The following is a 17,815-nucleotide window of genomic DNA, read 5'->3' as shown; positions in this document are numbered from 1 at the left end:
GAGGAATACAACAGGGAAATGTTGCGAGTGGGATTTGCCAAAGCATGTGCACTAAACGCTATGCCACAGGTTCAAGGTATTTTTTTCCAAGCTTTTTTTCTATAAACAAAGTGAGCTGCTCACTTTGGCAGCATTTTAAGGCATTGATTTGACCCAAATATCTGTGTGTGCTAGTATCTCACCGTTAGCTTAGCTACATGTGCTAACATCAGCTAACTTCATGCTAGGCAGCAGTTAGAAAGGTGGTTTCAGCTAGTTTTAGCTAATATTACCCAAAAATATGCAGAAACAATTTTGCTTATACTCATTAACTAATGGATCAGTCAAGCAGCATATTGTGTCAAGTGTATTACTGACACATTTTTTGCTAGCTAAAAAACATCATGCATCAAACTGCTAGTGTCAGTTTTCTCTAGTGTAATCCGACTCTATGCATCCCGATGGCTCTGTAAATCTGAAAAGGTCAGGTCATTTCCGTCATTCAGACAACTGTCACGGACACGGCAGCCTGAGCAGAACAACACACACTTATGAGAAAAAACAGGATGCTTTTCATCTGAATGACTACGGCAGTCACACCTAAACATGCAGAGTTGTGATGTTTTTCACACATCTCTTCCCATTCTAATGTCATAGTGCCATTTTCACCTTCTCGAGTGCTACGAGAGTGATGCCACACTCCAAATGTGGAAATGAATCTGGAGTGGTAAAAAATTACACTTCGCTTCTTTCCCTGCCAATAAATCTTGTGCATGAATTAGTAAGTTATTTTGGGATTTAACACACTTACAATGTTCCCAGATAAATGAGAGAATCCCACTCAAACGGTGAAATACAGAAAACAACCCACTAAATGCAAACCTTTTATAGTGATAACGATATTAAAGCAAAAAGCCAATTGAGGCCACTTGAGCTAGTGCATTACAGCAGTGTTTATATCCTTAACTAAAACTAAAAACTAAAGTTAATTGAAATAAAGCTGAAATAAAATAAAATATAAATATTAGTTGAAAAACTAAACAAACATTTGAAACATTGCCTTGGCAACTAACTGAAATAAGTTTAAAGGTGAAGTATGTAAGAATTTTTTTATGTTAAAATACATTCTCTAAACTCAGTTTACTGTTCACTGACTACTATTAGTATGCCATTCATGGGTTTATCTCCCCCAAACATAAAAACATTGAGCCACTCAGGCACCATCTAAACATTGAGAGTGGTCTGCTCAGATCTGTCAATCTCTTTCCAGCTCAGCCAATAGGGTGAGTTTGGCTACTGTAGCAGGCAGAGCCAGAGGGTGTTTAGCTGGAATGGGACCATTACTGACGCATTACATGGGAAAAGACTTCCAGCTTGGGGTACAGAAGTGCAAGCCAAATCTTGCTGCATTTAGACCTTTAAACAGGTCATGGACAAGTCAAAGGGAACGTGGCATTGCAAATTAGTATTGATATTATTAATAACAACAAAAACACAAACAAATAAATTAACATATAAATAAATATTATTGTCGAGGAAGTAATCTAGTAAGTTCTCTAGAATTTCACTATATCTTATGATATAATTTTGTTATGGTATAATATTTTTTTTTTAACCTCAAATACCTTAAAGGGGTCATATAATGCAATTTTTGTACAAGCTAATATGATTCTTTAGGGTCTAAATAAAAAGTCTGTAATATACTTTAATTAAAAATTCTCATTAGTATTGTAAGAACACACTCATTTTCCTGGTCAAAAACAGCTCTGTTTTCAGCATGCCGATTAAGTGCATGCGTCTTTAAATGATAATGAGCTTTGCTTACCCCGCCCCTCTGTTCTGTGTGTACACCGTTTGTAATAATAACACAATAACCATAACGCGTTGTTCATTATAAACGTGGGATTATGAATTATATTGAGAACGTCGTACATAGAAAACATGCCGTAATGTACCCTGAGTGTAAACAGCCGCATTCATCGTGAAGTGTGCAGCAAGCGATTTGCAAAGATTAATATAAATATTAATATAAAGGTTAATAAAACGTTACACTCACTTCAGTTCTTCTGGAGGTGCAGCAGGAACACGAATAGTTGGTACCAATCCTTTTTTCAGGAGCAGCTTCTTAGCAAAACCAGCTTTATAACGTTACTGACTCTCGTTTGTAAAGCAGTCTGGTGTGTGAAATGATTCGCGCAAACATGAAAGCATTGACGTTGATCGTGGGGAATATTCCCTTCGAAAACAAACTCAGCCACTGCGTCTTCAGCGGTTCGGATTTAGGAACATCAAAATGACTGCTGTGTTCCTTATTACACCCAAGAACAGAACACCACAATCGCTTAGACGCCATTCTGCTCATAGACAGTGCTCCAGCGTATCAACAATGACCGCGCCGGTCCGCGCGGACTATGATTGACAGCTCGCTCATGAGCGAGGGCGGGTCTGTGTTGGAACGCTGCTGTCAATCAACAATCGTGGGAGGGGCTTGATTTGAGATGGGGGGGGAAACATATAAGAAGATTTAAAAAAAAAAAAAAAAACACTGGATGGATTTTTATCATTTTATGATGGTTGTGTACAGGCACTGCCAACACACATTTCAGTACAATCAACTTGTAAAAGTGCATGTACCATTATATGACCCCTTTAAGGATGAAAAACAAAAAATGGTTTGAGAAACCCTTACTGAAAGGTATAAACTAGGGGGGAAAACTGAGATCAATATGAGTGAAAGCTGGCTATAACCCAATATAAGATCTTTGAAATGTCTCACCACTGGCCTTATGGTCAGGGGAAGCAGGATATAAAACGTCTCTCTGGTGTCTTCTGAAACTAGATTTATTTAGCTTTGGTATGCACTTAATGTAGTTTACACCCTCATAAAAGTTCTGGAGACTGGCTATTTGTTTTCATTTCACTGAAAGCAATTTTTATGATGCTTTAGGTCAGGACTACTGAAAGCTCAGGGGCCACAAAACAGGTGACTCAATAGGCCACACACCTAACCTAATTCTTATAGTAGCAGACTGTATGTGTGACTATAATAAGTCTTGCATCAGTGCAGCTGCTTCAAAATAAGTTAAAGAGGACCTATTCTGCTGTAATGTTGCTGTTTATGATGCAAAGTTACAAAGAGTTATTCTCTATATCAGTGCGCACTGTTCTGAATTCCCTCAAACACCTTGATTGTAGTCTTGAGTTTTCTTTGGAAAACTTATATTCCTATATTCCTCATTTATATAGTTCCCGCTCAAGGTATACGAAAAAAAGGGGGTGAGACCTGACTGAGTTGCGTTGGAAGTTTGCTGTCACCATGTCCACCAAGAGACAGTTTTTACCACCCCGGAAAATGTGGTTATGGTAAGGGGTAACACAATCAACGCGGTTCACCAATCACAACACACTGATCCAGCCGACCAATCACCACTTTTGAATAAGAAACAATATCAAGTCTATAAATCTCGTCAAAACTCACAACAAGTGTATCGGTGAGAACACTCGTTTAAACGGCACACACACACCCGAACTTGACTGCACATCACATTTGTGACATTATTGATACTGCTTTCAATCGTAATGCAACGGCTGTTTACAGTGTCATATACAATAAAAGAGCTTGCACAGTGACGGCAAATAGAAATTAACACAAAAAACCTGCCTACGTGCCTACCTTACACAACACTGACAGTGGAAGGTTTTTTTTGAGCGGCTGCGGACGAATTCTTTCTACGCACACACAATATGACACACTCTGCGTGTATGTTTTAAAAACTTAATTTAACATATAAATAACACTTTTTAAATAGCCCACTTAAAGTGTTTATTACAAATAAATCACTAAATGCTACAAATGAATAAATGTAAATAGCCAAAAATTTGCGTTGCATTTACAATCCTGTGAAAACAGGGGGTGCTATAGCACGGATCCGCGCAAATGGCTAAATGCACTGTATTATGCATGCCATGCCAGTAGTTGACGATGTCACTTTGTAAAGAAACTATGTGCCTATAGACTGAACACGTAATACACGTGCATGACGTCACCGTTTTCACAAATTCGCGATTTTGTAGTTTACACAGAGACGATAATGGTATCGTTTTTTTTTTTTTACTTGTACTTTGAGACCTGTTCTCAAAAGCTTGCATATTCAGGCCCCCAAAACGCATTGTCGTGTAAATGAACGGCCACAAAGCATTAAAACTTTTCAGTTTTTAGTTGAAAATGGTGTCATGTAAACGGCCCCTTAATATATATATATTTTAGTCGGTCAACAATCAAGACAGTTTTTGAGGAGTATGCGTGTACATAAATGCGTAAGAGTGTATGACGTATAAGGGAACCATTACGAAAAAGCTGCTGACTTAATGAACCGCATGTATACGTATGATAAGAGTATGTAAGAGTATGCAAAATTCTGCATGTTAACGTGAATAAAAATATTAACAGAGTTATGTAAATGAACTATAATAATGTTAATACATTAATTGCGATCTCGAATCGATGAATTGACAGAAGTTATTATTGCTCCAACACCTGCAGCACATGACATCATTAATGGCAGTCCTATATTGTTGAACTAATGGTGTTCAAACAACAAAGGTTTGACCGGTTTCGGGAAACAGTCGTGACTAGCTGGTTAATTTCTACCACGATGCATCATACTATGGTGGTTAAGCAGCGAGTCACGTCATTGTATGGGAAAAGCACCCCAGGGTGTCACTGACAGACTGGGAAGAGAGGTGTTGCAACAATGTAAAATGTTTTTTTTTTTTACATTGAAGCATGAAAACCTATTCTAGTAGACCACAAATACAAAATCAAGACTTTGTAAAAGGGCATAATAGGTCCTCTTTAAAGACAAAAGACTTGCAAATAGTAATAGATTATAAATGTGTTTTGATGAGCCATGTTTGAAGCTGTTTAAATATCTGAAAAAAGAAAAAGGAAAGCCGGAAAGGGCAGCTCTGAAAATTCCCAGGTATCTTCACAGTGAGTCATCAGGTCCATATGCTCTCGGCCGGCGTGCTGTCGAGGATTGGCACACACAGGCCCTTTACCTACTGTGGCAGCTGCGGGATTTTCGCCTGTTCTTTCCGGCTGGGTAAAAAGCAGTGCTTGATATCAGCAAAAAGCTACAGGAGGGAGCTGAGGTGGATCTTTTTGCCTGTTGGAGCGAGATATCAGATGGAGGAATCGCACACTCGTTTTAGTCTCTGAGGACGGAACGGCGAGTGCTAAGACTGACGCTGTCTTTCTCCTCCGCAGTGCTGTCGAGCCTATTAGCAGCAGAGAAGCGTTTCTCAGCCTGACTTCAAAAGAGCCCTGCTCAATATTGAGATGCTGGTGAGCAGAGAGAGAGAGAGAGAGAGAGATGGTGATGCGGTTGGTGTGAGATTATCACAGGGTGCCGCATCACACTGAACCGCTGATGATAATTAAACACAAGTCAATAAATCGGCTCCTGGAGTCTGGAGTCTACCTCGAACATGGTGCTCTGGAGCAGAAAGTTATTAAATGAGATTTCATAACCATTCTGTTGGATCTCCACTCATTACACGAATGAAACAAGGACAAGAGGGCTTATTTTAAAGGCAGGGCAACTGGGATTCTACAACAATTATGCTCTTGAATCTTTTATATTTGCCTGTGCTGCTGGGAAACTCATCAACATATGAACAACTGCTGTGTCTGATATCATTATGCACTATGTCCACTATGCAACATAAACCAACCATTAGTAATAATTTCTGTCTATAACCACTGCTGCTTTTTTGACAATTAATATATATAGGCTAAAAAATAGATATCAATATAAATAGGCAGATATATTATTCGCTGATAAAAGGGACACTTAAATTATTATTATGAAAACCAAATATGAAAAACAGCCATTAATTTGATCTGATAATTCATGCATCACTCATTATGTGTCAAGTTAGTGATTTAGCTTGCAGCTCCAATTAAATCAAACAAATTGATAAATGTCAGTTGTATTTCATTTTAGCATTACTTTTTACACTTTTCATAGTGATACAATTAAGTTAAAGCCCCTCTGTGGTGAAAATCAAGTTTTTAATGTTGTTTATATGTCTATGTGGTGTTTTTAATATGCTTTAAGACAAACCATGTGCAAATTCATAAGTCAACACCATTGCTGAGCATTTTCTCCTTAAAACTCCAGTGAACAGTCAAAGACAGTCTCAAAAACACGGTTTGAAATCGCTGGTGTTTCTGACGTCATAAACTACCTTGTAACCAATCACGTATAGCATATCAGTAAATGCTGCGAAGCATGGGAGTCTCAAGAGAAGCCAGGTTATCCCGGTATATTTTTCTGTTGATATGAAAAATCGTAATCCATGACTAATTATAATCAAAACATTAACAGGTCATGATATTAAAATATATGTATCCATAATTAATATTCATGAGCTAAGCCTTTGCCATTTCGTGGCATCACAACAAGCCAGCCTGTGCCGTCCAACTGTTTCCACTAGTTCTTAAATTGTGAAGTGAAGCCTGTCATTCTGACTGATGTTGGCGAGTCAATCTCGACTGATCACCGGTTATTCAAGCAGTGTTTCCCCGCTGTCCCCCGCTCGCAGCCTTCATCTTCAGGCCTGTGGTGTGGAGCCACTTCAGCCCAGCTCAAGGCAATCACTTCCAGTCAGACTGAGCGTTTCTCTCCCCTGGAGTCATCAGAGGCTAGGTACTGGATAAAGCAGACATTACAGCCTGTGACAGCAAGCGCTCAGCCATTACTAACCCACAGACAGGAGAGCTGAGAGTGAGCAGGTTATTGCAGGATCTGGAAAAGGAAGGACCTGAGAGATGTGCTGTGGGCAGGGCTGGATCTGTGGCAGATCTGCCTTACCACATCAAATCTATTGGGGGACAGAAAGAGGGCAAACGGGGCTAAAGGACCATTTTACCAGTGGACAAATAAGCTGAAAGGATTAGAGTCAGCAATTGCTTGGTTGACTCTGTATAAGACCTTCCACAGCAACTGAAGGTTGGAGTCGATGTGGTCTCGACTGTCCGCATAAAGTCTCATCCACAATCCACAAAGACTGAAAACTGATACTCGCTAAGCACCAAATACACATAAAAATGACTTTGGCGGGCAAATAAAACAAGTTACCCATCGGTGGCAAGTGATTTCACAAAGAAACTGCAACATGATACATGGTTTAAGTCAAACTGTAACAATATAATGCTTGCTGATGTAAGAAACACAAACAATTAAATCCAAAGCCATACATACAGTCTACTATAGGCAACTTGTGATCGGACAACAGAAACAGATTTTTATACCCCGGGTGTAAAAGTTAATCCTTTTGTCATAATGACAAAAATACATAGGTAAAACTGTAATGAAATAGAAACAGTGTTGGGGAAAGTTACTTTTTAAAGTAATGCATTACAATATTGCGTTACTCCTTAAAAAAAATAACTAATTGCATCACTTGGTTACTTTTTATGGAAATTAGTGTTATGTTACTTTTTCTCACATGGGCTGAGCTTGCTGTTCTGCCATTCTGAATTGAAGAAGAATAGGACGCGGGGAAGAAAGTTCAACACTCTTACTAATAAATAAATAAATGTGATGTTTATCTGAAGTAATTTTTGCTAATTAGAATGGTTAAATTGGATCATCAAAGGTCAGCAGCAAAGACATTGGCTAATAAAGTGAGATTAAATACATGAAGTATATTTGTGTAATTTAATATATTTAATTGCAGGTTTGCGTAATATTCTGAGTTTGTGTTTCACTGTTTTGATTCATTTTGAGGAATACTGAAAGTTTCTGAGCAAGCGAGAAGAGTTCACATTAAGTCTAGAACTACGATAAGCATCATGTTTACACAACGCCTCTGCACTTACTCACGATTTCTCTCAACATGAGGACAAGAGAGCTGTCAGTCAATGAATGGCAAAACAAAGTAACCTGCGTTACTTATTTGAAAAATAACTCAGATTTCTTTTTTTTTATTAAAAGTAATACATTACTAGTTACTTGAAAAAAGTAATCTGATATTGTAACTCATGTTACTTGTAATGCATTCAGTACTCAATATATAACTATATAAATATATTTGTAATTATAAATATTAACTAAAATACAGTTTCTTGGTGAATAAGAAATATTTATTTCAAGCTAAATAATCCTACTGTCTTAATCACTATTGTTTTATTATTAATAAAAAGAATTCTAATAATCTGTCTGTCTGTCTGTCTATCTGTCTGTCTGTCTGTCTGTCTGTCTGTCTATCTATCTATCTATCTATCTATCTATCTATCTATCTATCTATCTATCCATCCATCCATACATATATCCATCCATCTATCCATCCATCCATCCATCCATCCATCCATCCATCCTTAATTAAAACAACTTCCCCTCACTCTTGCAGCGCCATCTCTTCTCTTCTCTGATGACGTTTACTGGCACGAGGGCGGGACAACCTGTCACTCACATGAGATCGACCAATAGCAAACCACAACCATCCAACTATCCAATCAATTCCCCATGGACAAAATCAAGTCCTGTCCTAGATTTTTTCCTTGTACAAAAAGCTGTTAAACTCGGATATATGTATGTTACAATAGGTTAGAAAAGACTATTGCAACTTGCCAACTTTAAAGAAGTGTAAAATACAGTTTCTTAGTCAGTGAGAAATATTTATAGTCAGTAATATTAAGTTACATCTGGCCCCCTCTGCACAATGCCATTTCAAAACATAAAACTAAAAATATATCACTAAAAAAATGTGTAAAAAATAGCATAGATCACCGTGGGGAGAGTTGTCTGAAGCTGAGATAAGAGTGTATGTGGAACAAAGGGGAACGAAGCTATCAAAACTCAAATAACAGAGAGCCAAGAGGTGAAAGGAAAAGATAAGAGCGCACACATACAGGTCAGAGGGGGAGACGGGTGGCAGAATATGTTACCTTGAGGTCGTGCTGACGCGTCTCCTGCATGTCCTGTACGGCACAGCAGTGAGCCTCCCTCATCCGCTGCTCCCTGCGCTGATGCTCCAGCTCCATCTCCTGCAGCTGCTGGCCCAGGTGCTCTCGCTCCTGACTGAACTGGGCCTGCAGCTGCTGCAGGGAATGCTGGGACTGGGAAAGTTGCATCTCCAGGCTCTGTTTCAGCAAGGAAATCTGCACACAGAAAAAAAATATATATATTTTTTAAAAATCAAGAAACCTTGCAGTTAAATGTTATAGGCTATGACCCTTTTGAAATTGTATGGTTTATAGGGGATAGGACAATATTTGGCTGAGATACAACTATTTGAAAATCTGGAATCTGAGGGTGCAAACAAAAGCTAATTCAAAATATTGAATCACAGTTTTACAGATAAAATAATATACAGTGAAACAAAAAAATTAATATTAGTGCTTGTATAAAATTGTAATCTTTTCATTTATGCTTTTTAAATCCTCCAAAAATTGGCCCCATTCACTTCCATTGTAAGTTTCTTCACCATACAGTAACCTTAAAATGAGGGATGAGTCTAAATTATTTTGGTGGTAATCAAAATAATGCCACAAATGCTGTTGATTAAGCTTAACATATATTGAACCTGGAATATTCCTTTAAGTATAAGCAATAGTAATCGTGAAGCTTCACTTAGCAAGCACTGCTACTTGGCTAAACTGCAAAACATGCTCCTTGTAAAGACTATAAGAGGAGATAGCAGCGATTAGAAATCTTCATTCATTTTTACAGTCACACCATTTCTATTTCCACACACTGTTAGCAGGCTTGTGTGTGCAAACACACATTGGCTCTAGTTTCCCTCAGCGGATAGAGCTGTGAGTGTGAGTGTGAACTTGTGTTTAGCAGCCATGTCTACAAGGACTGAATTAGGACTCAGTCTGGGACGAGTTGAGAAGTCAGACATCGGCACCAATCGATATGTTAGAGCTGGAGCTTTCAGTCACTCCGGCCCACTCGTTGACCTGCTAGCTAGTCGCTGCTTATGACAGAGTTTTACCGCATCTTTCCCGCCAACACTTGTGGACACAGTAAACCGATACTGAGCTTGTCGTCGCATCAGTTAATTATTTCATTTTCGAGCCGGCTGGAAGCGGTTCCAATATGACCGGGATATCACTGCTCATATCACAGCTGTTGCGCTGACACTGACAAAAAGATGAATGTTGTTGTTATGTGAAAACTAATTTTTCACATTCGAGGAAATGAAAGGTGCTTGCAAGTGCAAAACTTCTTTGCACAATTCTGCTGACAAAAAGCCTCAATTATATTCTAGTGCTGAGACATGTTGATGGCCCCCAGGGGCCCCAACATGGAAACTTTCTACTGTACATTGATGGAAATTAAAAAAGACTTTTTCAATCTCAGTTTTCGGTCCAACAGGTCCAAAAGTCAGAAAGTTCAAACATTTCTATTATCTATTTTCTAAATGCATGTTATTGATTTTTTTGTAAATTATTCATCTGTGTGTACGTTTCATTGTTTAATATTTTTCCAGACCTCATAATTCCGTTGAAACGACAGACTTCTCTATGGTAACAAATATTCGACTTCACCAATCATAATCGCCTCTTTCTTTCAATACACCACAAAATGTTGCCTTGGCAACTAACTGAAATGACTAAAATTACTGATTGGAAATAAACAAAAATGATAAATGAAACAAATTAAAAATGAATAGTAATATTTGTAAAATAAAAATAAAAATGACAAAATCACATAAAATTACTAAAAAAAATAATTTAAAAAGAAGACTCGAATTTTTTTTTTTAATTTAAAATATTAATAGAAATTATACATAATACATATATATTATAATAACAAACTGCCATAATAAATAAAACTACTGTAAAAATTATGATTTAAACAGCTCAAATAAAACCCGTTTTAACAGAAAAATTTATGTAAATGCTTTTATTAAAATGTAAGCTTCATATTTATGCTTTTCAAAAACTGGCTTCCATTATAACCTCCATTTCAAGTTGCCTCACCGCATAGTAACCTCTCTTTTTTTTAAGAAAAGAAGAAAATGAAAATGAGTCTAAACAGTTTTTGAGTTATTTAAATCGGATCTTCTGGTGAAACGTCAGACTTGTCTCTGGTGATGCATGTCAGACTTCTCCAATCATATAGTCTGCATAAACCCCGCCTCTTTCTTACAATCCACCACAAGCTGGCATTCAGATCTGCCTCCGTCCAATCAACATCCGATGAACAGAACCTACACTTTCTGTTCTTTAAAGATAATCTGTTTCCCTTGGATGATAGGTAGTATAGAAAAATATTAACACCTCAATAAGCTGCACAATTTGAGGCATCATTCACATCTGTAGCATTCATTTTGGATGAGGTATGCCAAAATGTTGTCTAGATAACTAACACTTAATTGTATCTGATTGATTGTCCTCAGCAAGCACCACTAACAATAATGTGAACAGATAAGCGGTGCATGGAGGTCTGGTGCTTCACTTTGATGCATCTAGTGCACTAGAGAGAGCTGATGGGTGAGGCTGAGGACATTTCTGTAGTGGTGGAAATCGCTTCTCCAATAAGCTCTACGGATCTTGCCACTGCAGCAAGACTTGCTCTGACACATTTAGAGCTCTGAGAAAGAAAGAGGTCTCGGTTGCCAGCAAAACACTCTGCACACATGTACAAGTAAATAAAACAATGAAGTTCACGATGAAAGGAGACAAATTATACAATGAAGCTGAAAATAAAAAAGGGGGCTTTAGAAAAGAAGTCATCTCAAGGGTAATGTGTTGCAAGTAATGTTTTATTTTCAGCTGACCTGAGATGTGTTTTAAAAATGTCAAAATACAGCTGATAAGCAAAAGTAAATCTGAATGAATTATATCCGACTGTAGTAAATATTTGTAGTGGAAAATAATAACTCAATATGAGAGCTGACTCTAAGTAGCAATGGGTTTTCTCTGTTGTTGAGCTTAATTAAACAAAAAATAAAAAGATACATTTTTGTAACATTTGGGTGTGTGAAAGTCCTGCAAAAGGAGTGTTCACCCTAAGTTGGGACTAGCTAACTACTAACTTACTAAATAACTAAATATTTATAGTTAGTTAGTTAGTTAGTTAGTTAAAATGGTTGGCAAGCCAAGTATCACATTCCCAAAGAAGAGGGCAAGCTGATGTGTTCATTAAATACATAAAAAAGTATTGAGAAACACAATATTGTAACATTACATTACCCCAAAAGTGATCAGAAGTGATATATTAAAATGAATGAATTAAAATAAAGTTAAAATATAAAGATAAGAAAAAAAATTGTGAACAGAGGCATGTTATCTCTCATAATAATGGGCATGGGCTAACATGAAACAATCAAACTATATGTGTAAAAGAAACGGTGCTTGTCTATACAAAACTTGCTACATATTGCTAAGATGATGTGGGTGGTTGTTACTGGCTCTTCGCCAAGTCTCTGATATTCTCCTTTCTAGATGTCCTCGGGGTCTCTCCTTCAAGCGATGCAAAAACCGCAAGACTGAACGCTTAGAAACGTAACAGCACTCCTCTTCTCAATACACCTCACGATTTATGGCATCAATAACTTGCGTAGCTTGAATGGTGGGGAAGACTTGTTCTCTATGCTCTAAAAAAACGATAGCGGTGCTTGCCTGAGGTTCCTGCGCTTTTAAGTGGATTCTGATGTTTTCGTCGCTGTGCCATTTTCCAGCCCGTTTTCTTTTTCCCATAGACAAGGACAAACAGACCATGGAAAAATAATTAGCTATAAAACAAAGTGCAGACGCCAGGAGGATCAGTGAACGGAGCTAATGAATATCTGCCGGATTCCATCACAATCTTGTGATTAAAGCTGAATATTATTAATTATTACAGGCATCTAGAGAATATCTGATTGGCAAGCACTGTATATCACATAACCCTGCAGTTTAATAGCAAATCGACTCATTTGCAAGTTATAATGTGTCCTTGATTATTGTGAAACCATCACAAACCCGAAATAAAGATTGTAAGAGATAAATGAAATTGCGTAATATCCATAGACGCAGTAGCAGTTGAAGAAGCAATATAATTCTCAGTAGTAGACACTGTACTAGACTAGTCGTAGGAATGATTATGACAAGGGCTAAATCCCAGTTTGCATATTGCTTTCCATTAAAAGCCCAATGACAATAGCCATAAATACCTGTTTGACATACTAATTCCATTGGATTTTCAAAGTAGGCGAGAGTTATGTTCAATAAATGCACTGATCATTTTTGATCAGGGCTCTGTGTACGTAACTACGGAGCCCCTAAAGGGACTTGGTGATGGAAAAAATGATATCTCAATGGTTTTGCATTCTCTCGCAAATGTTTTGCATTCCCCCACAGAGAACACAGAGTTCTTTGCAAGCAAGCACAAATGTTTTGTGAGGGAATGCAATGCGGGGAAATGCTAAACTTTTGCGAGAGAATGCAAAAGCATTGAAATATTGAAATATCCCATCTCATATTTTGTCCATTTAGCAGCTCTGTATGCATATAGCTCCTCTCAAAATAACAGCCAGCTTCGAGAATGAAAAACAGTTCTAAAAGAGTTCGATAAAACGACTTTTTCAAATTTTTGGTTTCAGGGCCATTCTTTTATTTAGAATAAATCAAATCATACATTGTTGATTGCAAAAATAAAATGAGCTCTGTGTACTTCCTGTCTGTACAGTATAAATGCAGTAGTGAGTGTTCAGCATATGAAAACTGCACAGAGGGTAACCCAAGGATACATCTGCAATATTCTTAATATTAAAGTGTGGATGAGGGCTAGATTTTCAACTGCTGTTGTATTTCACTGATGCTTTTATCCATTTAAAAAGTGTCATTGGGGTTTGCAGTTTATTAAAACATGTATTCCCCATATTGACTTGTTTGTCTGGCTCACGGTAGGTTTGCATGTAGTCTTTTATCACTATTAAGATGAACTGTGCAATTTCTCTGCCACAGGCTTTAACAACAGAACTGCAAAAAACAATATGAGGTATTTTCTGTACACTCCCTTCATCTGCCATTGGTCAAATAAACACATAGTGCCACACCAGATTTAAATAACTGGTTAAGCCTGGTTAAGTTGCTGTGTTAGTCTGGACAGGAAGCTCAAACAAACAGAGGATTGTTTAATACTCTTGCTTAAAAGTACACTACTATTCAAACGTTTGTGGTCGAAAAAGTATCTTACGCTCACCAAAGCTACATTTATTTGATTAAAAACAGTAAAATATTGTGGAAAGATCTTACAATTTAAAATACCTGATTTCCTTCAGAAATCATTCTAATATGATGATTTGCTTCTCAAGAAGCATTTATTATTATTATTATCAATGTTGAAAACAGTTGTGCTGTTTAATATTGTTGTGGAAGATTCTTTGATGAATAGAAAGTTCAAAAGAACAGAATTGTTTTGTAATATAAATCGTTTGTAACATTATAAATGTCTTTACTATCACTTTTGATCAATTAACTGAATCCATGCTGTCCATGCTTTAATTTCATTAAATTAAATCTTACTGACCACAATTGAATTTTCTGTACTTTGTAGAATTGAGAAATTGAGAAAATCAACAATGAAATGCCTAAACTTGGTTAAATGTATAAAATCAATGAACAATGATATAATTTAATCATGAGGATAAATAAACAAATTACAACGCACTTAAATTAAAATAAAAATGTAACATTGTAACACTGCTGAAAAAAATGTAACAAAACATTGATAATTAAATTGATAAATATATCATAGAAAAAGTAGAAATAAACTGAAAATGCACTAATTAAGCACTTGATTATCACGTATTTAAGATGTAAATTAGATTTGATCATTATTTTTGTTTCACTATCTTGACTTTTTGCAGTGTGTGTGTGTTTATTTATTTACATTAAAATACATTAGCTGCTCAACTGATTTAAATCAAATTTAAATGAAATGCATTTCTCGAGTAGCACAAAAGCGGTCAACATCGTCAGACATGATTGCAGTGTTAGCATTTGCATTGGTGAGTCTCTGACCTGCTCTAGAAGGTCCTCCACCTTCCTCTGCCAGCTCTCTCTGGCGGAGCACATCTCCTGATCTTTATTCTGAGCCAGCTGGGAGAGCGCTGACCTTTTATTCTCCTCATGCTCTTCACGCAGTTCCTCACGGAGTTTCTTACACTCCTGCCTGTGGACACACACACAAAAGATACACACTAATGATGATCATCCTGTTTAGTGCTTATACATTACCAAATTTGTTTTTGCTGAGACTTTTTGAAATAAATCTGATAAAAACAGGACAGATTTGGTTTCTGGTGTTGCAGACATTTAAATATAAAACCACATAAATAAAGCTCTCTACTGGGTCGGCGGTCCGTTGATCATTAATGGCTGCTAAATGGGCCGTCCCCTGTTCGCACGCTCCGCGGATCTTTTTAAAGCACCTACATTTCTCTGAGGTCACAGAAGAGGTTAACCGCCACATTATGTGCTGTAATTGCAGGACGTCATGGGAGTGTGGAGCTGGGCTTAAATCCATGATTATTAAGTCTGCTACAGACTGTTCTAAAAATGCCCAAATAACAGTCAGCGCTGAGTACCTCACGCACTCTGAGACACTGCGGAAACCTTTTAAAGGTGTGAAATTAGTCTAAATTGCTGCTTAAGAGGAAATGGAAGCTGTAATGGGGGTCTGGGCACCTTGAAAGCCGCCCGAGACCACAGGAATAAGCACTGAGACGTGAATGGATTTAACTCATGCTGAATTATCTGATCATTTCTGGTGGCAAAAATCTCTAATTGATAATATACTGTAGAGAGCATTCATTTACCGTGAAGCATCATTGGGTTTTGCAAGGTGCTATATAAATATAAAAATATTATGTATATTTACTATGTATGTATTTATTCAGGGTGCAGTCAGCATGAGCGATGTAAATATAAATAACAAATTTCTATAATTGCAAAAGGGAAAATGCATAATTTCTTTCACATTTTCATATTTTTCATATATATACTGTATCTATATGTAATATACATTTATATAATATATTAAATATAATATAATACAATACAAAATAATACATTCATGAATAAATGAAAAAGATTACATGAAATTCAGTGTAAACAAGTCAACATGAACAATTAAAATATAAATGATATTTTTTATAAATGTAAAAGGGATTATGAATATCTTTGAATATGTATAATTTCATTTAAATGTTTCACAACTTTAAATATTTTTTGCCTTCACTTCATTTAAAATAGTAAAAGTTCATTTTAAATGGTCCTGCAGTCTGACAAAAACATTTTTAAAAATACAAAAATTCTCTCAAATAATATAATATAATATAATATAATATAATATAATATAATATAATATAATATAATATAATATAATATATCATTTTTTTAGATGGAATACAGAATGTAACACTGCAAAATTATTCTAAGTATGCATTAATAGACAAATTAATAGACAAAAAGCTCAATTACAAGGGAAAGAGGTTGGAGTTGCACGTTCAAATCCAGCCAAGTCATGTTCCAAAACCATCACTCCTCTTTCTTCGAAACAATTCAGAGTATGATAGCAAGAGGTTTTTCAGACATCTGAGGAAATTTTAATGCAGTTTTGCCTCCAAAATTATAGCTAAGTCAGAAACAAACACACACAAACAGCAACTGACTCATCCAAGTCATGTGGTGCATTACAAGAGGTGGTGAATTAGGCAGAACTTCTGCTCAGTAGACGTTGCTGTACGTGGCTTTATAACCTTTATGTACCTTTACGAAGAGTCCATTTGTCTTCATAAATGATCTCATTGCAAAGCTGTCAGTCCAGCAAACAAAAAACGCATAAACAGTTTTGATTTGTTGCACTTCGGCACACGCATGCTTGCGATATCCAGACGGCGCTGTCTCGAAGGGGAGGATCCATCTGGAGTTTTTATGAACTTCATTGTTCGGTGCAGCTGTGAGCGTAATTGCAAAACTTCAAGTGTTGATAAAGAAGTCAGTGGCTGTTTAAGACTGTACAAACGCAAGTGCCGGTGTCTGACAGATTGGCCCGATGATGAACGAACCTTCTTGCAACTCTGGCAAAACAAAGTCTGCCAAACATTTGTCCTCTGACAGTGCGTGAATATCTCCATGCATCCTGCATGTTTAGGCTAACTTCATATTAAAACATTTCTTTCTTACATATTTTCCTTCCCTTCATATCTCACCTAGTTCTTACCTTTTTAACCCTTAACAGACAGTTTTCTCCATAATTACAAGGTTTAATTCAGTATTATTAACTAAAAGTAAAACTATTAAAACAAGTTTTCATTCACTGAAATAATGCTGAAATGGATTAAAATATAACTATTAGAAAAGTTATGTAGTCAAGTACCCTTGTAGTCAATAATTGTATCCCTTAAAAATCATCTTTGATCACCAAAATGACATATTTAAAAAAAAATACAAAAAATGAAGTACTAAAACTGAAATAAAAGTTAAGTATAAATATTAAAAACAAAAACTAATAAAAATGAAGGCACATAAAATTAAATGAAAAATTAAATGAAAACATAAAAATAAAAGATAATTCAAAATATTATAAACATACTATAATAACATATAAATAATTGCAATAAATTGGCACTGGTTTAATTTGATTCAAAACCAAGGAAGTCTGTAATTCCAACAGAAAGCAGTCTGTTAGCATCATTAGCAACCCGTTAGCATTTCATCCCTTGTCACATGGAATTTCTACTGTAAAATTCCTATTGTAAAGGCAATTAATTCTGTTTTCAATGGACCAGACCTCTTAAAAAGCCCATTGAATAAGTCCTCAGCGCC

At 36.5% G+C, this 17,815-nt stretch overlaps 1 protein-coding gene across 4 annotated transcripts in view; it reads right to left on the bottom strand.

Annotated features, from left to right (window-relative positions):
• The window catches only part of LOC311068221 (protein FAM184A-like), a 122,480-nt gene that overhangs the window by 38,389 nt on the left and 66,276 nt on the right, over positions 1-17,815 (bottom strand). For all 4 annotated transcript variants that reach the window (XM_084090539.1, XM_084090537.1, XM_084090538.1 and 1 more), the window contains exons 10-11: positions 15,008-15,158; positions 8,936-9,148 (exon numbers count right to left, since the gene is read on the bottom strand). In XM_084090539.1, the coding sequence (XP_083946665.1) occupies positions 8,936-9,148; positions 15,008-15,158 (364 nt within the window). The remainder of the gene's footprint in view (positions 1-8,935; positions 9,149-15,007; positions 15,159-17,815) is intronic.

Source organism: Abramis brama, assembly GCF_963993115.1.
Source record: "Abramis brama genome assembly, chromosome: 18".
NCBI classification, from domain to species: Eukaryota; Metazoa; Chordata; class Actinopteri; order Cypriniformes; family Leuciscidae; genus Abramis; species Abramis brama.
Note: the sequence above shows the minus strand (reverse complement) of the source record. Positions and strands in the feature narration are given on the sequence as shown.